General features: G+C 32.6%; 1 protein-coding gene across 1 annotated transcript in view; it reads left to right on the top strand.

Moving 5' to 3' along the window:
* pctp (phosphatidylcholine transfer protein) overlaps nt 1–5022 on the top strand; it is a 26407-nt gene extending 21385 nt beyond the window's left edge. The window contains 3 exon segments of the mRNA NM_001130786.1: nt 1097–1268; nt 4740–4807; nt 4907–5022. Of these exon segments, the coding sequence (NP_001124258.1) occupies nt 1097–1268; nt 4740–4807; nt 4907–4984 (318 nt within the window). The 3' untranslated portion in view covers nt 4985–5022.
* The last annotated feature ends 244 nt before the right edge of the window (nt 5023–5266 follow it).

The raw sequence follows: 5266 nt of genomic DNA, 5'->3' as shown, positions 1-5266 counted from the left end.
AATATTACTTTTTTATTAAATTTGTCATTTTTATTTTAGGATTATTATTATTATTATTATTATTATTAATATTAATATTATTCTTAATAATATTATTATTATTATATTCATTTTATTGTGTTTTGTAATATTATATTGTTATTATATTATTTTATATTATATTATATTATATTATTTTAATATTTTATATTATTGTATTATATTATATTATATATTATTGTTTTATATTATTGTATACATACTATATATTTTATATTATAATATTATATTTTATTATATTATATTTTTATATTATTCAGTTATATTTTATATATTGTAATTATATTATATGATATCATATTATATTGTTTTTTTAGATTATTTAAATTTTTATTATATTATATTGTTGTTATATTATTTTATATTATTTTATTATTATATTATTTTGATATTGTAAGTTATTATATTATATTATATATTATTATATTATTTTATATTATATTATTTTATGTTATTTTATATTATATTTTATATTATTATATTATATTTTTATTTTGTTTTATAATATCATATTATTATTATATTCTATTATTATTACTATTATATTATATCATTAATATATTATATTATATTTATGTTATGTTTTATTATATTACTTAATATTATATTATCAAATATATTATAATTCTATTATTATTTTTATTATTATATTATTCTGCTATTATTATTATTATTGTTATTATATTTTATATTACTTTATATTATATGTTTCCTTTTATGAATAAACATAATATATATATATATATATATATATATATATATATATATATATATATATATATATATATATATATATATATATATATATATATATAAAATCAAGACCTGTAACTACATTTCAATTTATTTTTGTCAATTAAGAGCAGCCTAATCTTAGATACAGCAGTATAAATCATTACCTCTGTCTATTGTATTCATCAGTAATGCTCAAGTGGCTATTATTTAGCACATTTCTTGTAGTATGTTTAATATGCTAATGCTACAGCAGCTGATAAGGGTGAATGGAGACTGTATTGGTGTGGTCTAGATGGTGTGTGTGTTTCCTGAACGTCTGCAGTATGTGTATGTGCGCGAGCGAAGGGATCTGGACGTGTCCGGACGGAAGATCTGTGTGGTTTTAGCCAAGAGCACGTCTGTGTCTCAGTGTCCGGAGAAAAGAGGAGTGATCCGAGTCAAAGACTACAAACAGAGCCTGGCCATAGAGAGTGACGGCTCCGGAGGAACCAAAAGTACAGCACACACTTGTAACACAATTTAGAACACACACGTAACACTGGAACACAGAAATGTAACATGTAACACACTGGAGCACATATAGTGGGGGGAAATAAGTATTGAACACATCATGTTTAATATTATTTCTAAAGGAGCTGTTGGACTTTACTAAACTACTCTTATAAGAACGCCTCTCGTATGAAGAATGAAGTTTGCTCAGGGGAGATTTTTTTCACAGACTTTAACAGAGTGTAAAAAATCTTGATGTTTCTGTGGGTCTCGTCTAGCAAATCTGAGCTTTATTTAGTTTTTTTCTATTGGGTTCGAGTCAGGTGATTAGCTGGGCCATTCTACAGCTTGATTTTCTTTCTCTGAAAGCATTTGAGTTTCCTTGGCTGTGCTTTTCAGATGATTGTCTTGCTGAAATGTCCATCCTGGTTTAATCTTTATCTTCCTGTTAATGTAGATGTTGAACTGAAGCAGCTGATATTCATTTTCATTTACACTGATGAAGGGCAGAGGGTTGCTGAAGAAATACAGAGAGATTTCAGCTGCTGTCTGGGCTTTCACTTCCTTTCTACACCTCCCTTTCTTCATGTGTTCAATACTTTTTTCCAGTGTCATTTCATTTAATTATGCATAACTTGATTTGTAAACTAATTCGATTTGCATATATGGATTTCTTTAGTTGTTATCAACGTCTGGTGTAAACTTCAAGTCAACAGCACCTTTGGAATTATGTGTTCTGAGAAAAATAGTGACATCCCAACAAACACATTTATGTTGTAGCGATGATCGCCACTTACGCGCTCGCTACTTTGTTACAACGTAGAACTGTAAGTTGTAAGTAGGCTGTAGCAACGTTGTTGTGTGAAAGTCAGCAACCGTGAGACGACGTTCTTACTACATGTATTAGTTTTTTTTTTTTCTGGCAGTTTATCAATACTGCCTAGAACAGGGGTTCTCAACTGGTTTGGCCATGGGACCCACATTTTTACATGGTCATCAAGCTGCGACCCAAATTTTTAGGAACTATAATACAATTTTTGCAATTATACTTTATTTGTATTTATTTTTAACATAAACAAGTAGTGACAGATACATCATAAGAAACTTACAAATAAATACTATTTTATTGCTGTCATTTAACAAAATGGATTAAATTATAGAAAAGTAATAACGACAAATACTGTTAATATTAAACTGTTTATAAAATATGTTTTCTGGTTTCTAAATGTTGTTTTAATTTAGAAGGTTTCGTGCTCTCTTATGAGAGCACCTCACTACATATGACACCGAGGCTTTAAGTCTTTTTTTGTCGTCAATATATATATCCATACGTTACATATTCGGGGTCGTACTTGCGCTTGACATATTTGTTGCAATAATTAAATTAAATTTCACATGTCAAACGGTAGGGTTGTTGCACACGCATTTCAAAATAAAAGTCCGGTATAAGCAAAATAGATAAAAAATTTAACTTTTGTTGTTTTTTTTAAACACACACTCCGCGACCCACTGAAAATGTTCCCACCAGTTGAGAAACACTAGCCTAGAATACGGCATAAGCAGTAATAATTTTCCAGTAAAATATTTTTTGTTCATTTTTTTCTTTAACAACTTATTTATAACAACTTACTTTATTACTTTATTACAACTGCATGTGTAAACTTTAAAGGGCAAAAATGCCACACAAGTGAATATAATCAAACCTTTTTATTATATATTTCAAAATATTAAATACATATGATTAACATCTAATTATGAGCAAAGAGTAAAAAATTAAGTTTAGATTACATTAAATAATGAACTAGTTGACGTTGTGATAAGTAATTAACTTATTACGCAGGTTTGAGCTACCAGAACTGTTGCTATGACAACAACTCTCGGATGTTTACCGCTGTCAATACAGCAGTCTGGCGAAGTGACAAAGAAAACTGATCCTGATTGGTCCTCGTGCATGCATTAAAAATGCTGATTGGCTCACAGAAAGAACCTTATAGAGCCAAGCTAGAGTTCAACTCTGTAGATAAACCTTTTTGTTTTTTTTAAATAAAAAGTCTTAAAGGGCCATGAAACCCCCTTGTTTCAGCAGGGTGTTTTCACACCTCTACTTTGGAAAAAGTCAGAAAAGTGGGTGTGTCCAGCTCTGTTTAGGGGGGAGTGTCGGAGGAACTAAAGAGGGATGGTGTGGGAGTGTCTATTTGGACATTTCAGAGTCAAAACACACACACACACACATACACGGGGGAAAGTAATGGTGTTTACATGGACAACTGTAGTCGAATTATTTGCCAAATTATTAAATGTTGGACTTTAACTGCAGTTTGTCTTTTTCAATTAGGCAATTCATTCATGCCCCTCGCGACAAATGAGATATTTGATTCGAGGAACTGCTCTAAGCGTGTATTTTTCATGCAATGTTTGATACCGCACGGCGAGTGAGAGAATAAAAAACCTCCGCATTTCCCGAAAACTTAGATGCACACAGCAGGTAGCGTCAGAAAGCCGCGTGTGTTATTCCGGTCACTAAATGCGGTAAAAATCCTACACGAGGTTAAAGTTTAGTTGTGGTGCTAACATGTTTACACTCGGTGCAATAGTTAACTTAGTTCGATACGAACAAACTGAATAAACAAAGAGCACTGGTCGCTCACTTACCAAATCTGTAGAGACAGGACAATCACCAGCAACAAGAGCCGCGTCTTTATTAAGAGGAGACTACAAGCGAATCTGGATCTCAGCGTTTGCAGATGAGAACAGCTCTCAGGTAAAAAATAATCCTCCTTAGACACGTAAGTTATTGTTGTCGAGCGTCGCGTACACTGTTAATCCACACGTGATCCAGCTGAGCTCTCACAGAGAGAAAATGAAAACAAAACTTAACTGCAGCAAATTATAAAAGCAACACTTCACGCTTGTTTTGCCAACACAACGTGGCGTCTCTGTGGCGTAAACGCGGTGACACTAATGAATATTAATGAAGTTGCACAATAGAGCGCGCTGATTGGTTTGAACCAAGCTTTACTCATGCATTAATGCATCACACTGTAAGACGTAATAAGACTCACTCAGGCACAGACGCCCAGTCTGCACGCTGGAATACAACGCTATTTTGTCATGGCCGTGACGCAGCTTCAAAAATTCGTTTCAAATCAGAAGTACGAATTTGCTTGAAATAACGCAAAAACAACCAATTTACACTTTTTAGCGAAATATAGGTGTCCTAATAGTGTTTTTAGCTGTGTGGGACACGACGACTGTCAACAGCTCAAAAAATGTGTTTTGGTGTTTCGTGACCCTTTAAAATGTAAACAACTTATAAAAACACATCACATAATGTAAATAAGTGGTCATTTAATAATAATATGTCGATAACTCAATTTTGACAAAAAATGTCAGATAGAACCTTATAATTCTAAGGTGACGATATGTGTTGGCAATTGTATACTGTATATTATTAACATTGTTTAATTCTGTTCCAGTGTTTATGAACTACTTTGATAATCCTGGAGGAATGATCCCGACGTGGCTGGTCAACTGGGCAGCAAAGGTGAGTCTGATGCTCGAGCATTATTGTAGTGATGTTGAATTTAAGTTAGCTGAATTTTGTTGCGAGCGTGTGTTGATCAGTGTGTGTTTTCCCTCTCAGACGGGCGTTCCTTCATTCCTCACCGACATGAAGAAAGCCTGCAGCAACTACAGCGACTACTGCAAAAACAGCAAGTGATCTGAGCTTCAAGGCTCCTGTCAGATGGGCATTCTGGGTAGAGCTACTGCTGGTGATGGGAGAAAACATAGCTGGAGTCCTTCATTACTGTCTTTTTTAATTTCATCTGTAACAGTAAAGGGATAGCTCACCCGAAATTGAAATTGACTCCTCGTTAACTCACTCTCAATCAACTCCAAACTATTTATGAAGCTTCTGTTGGACACAAAAGAAAAGAACGTTGAAAACCGGTAGTCATTGACACACATAATGATTACTGGTTTACAAAATTCGTCCAAATAT

This window comes from Danio rerio, chromosome 3 (genome assembly GCF_049306965.1).
Source record: "Danio rerio strain Tuebingen ecotype United States chromosome 3, GRCz12tu, whole genome shotgun sequence".
Lineage (NCBI taxonomy): Eukaryota > Metazoa > Chordata > Actinopteri > Cypriniformes > Danionidae > Danio > Danio rerio.
Note: the sequence above shows the minus strand (reverse complement) of the source record. Positions and strands in the feature narration are given on the sequence as shown.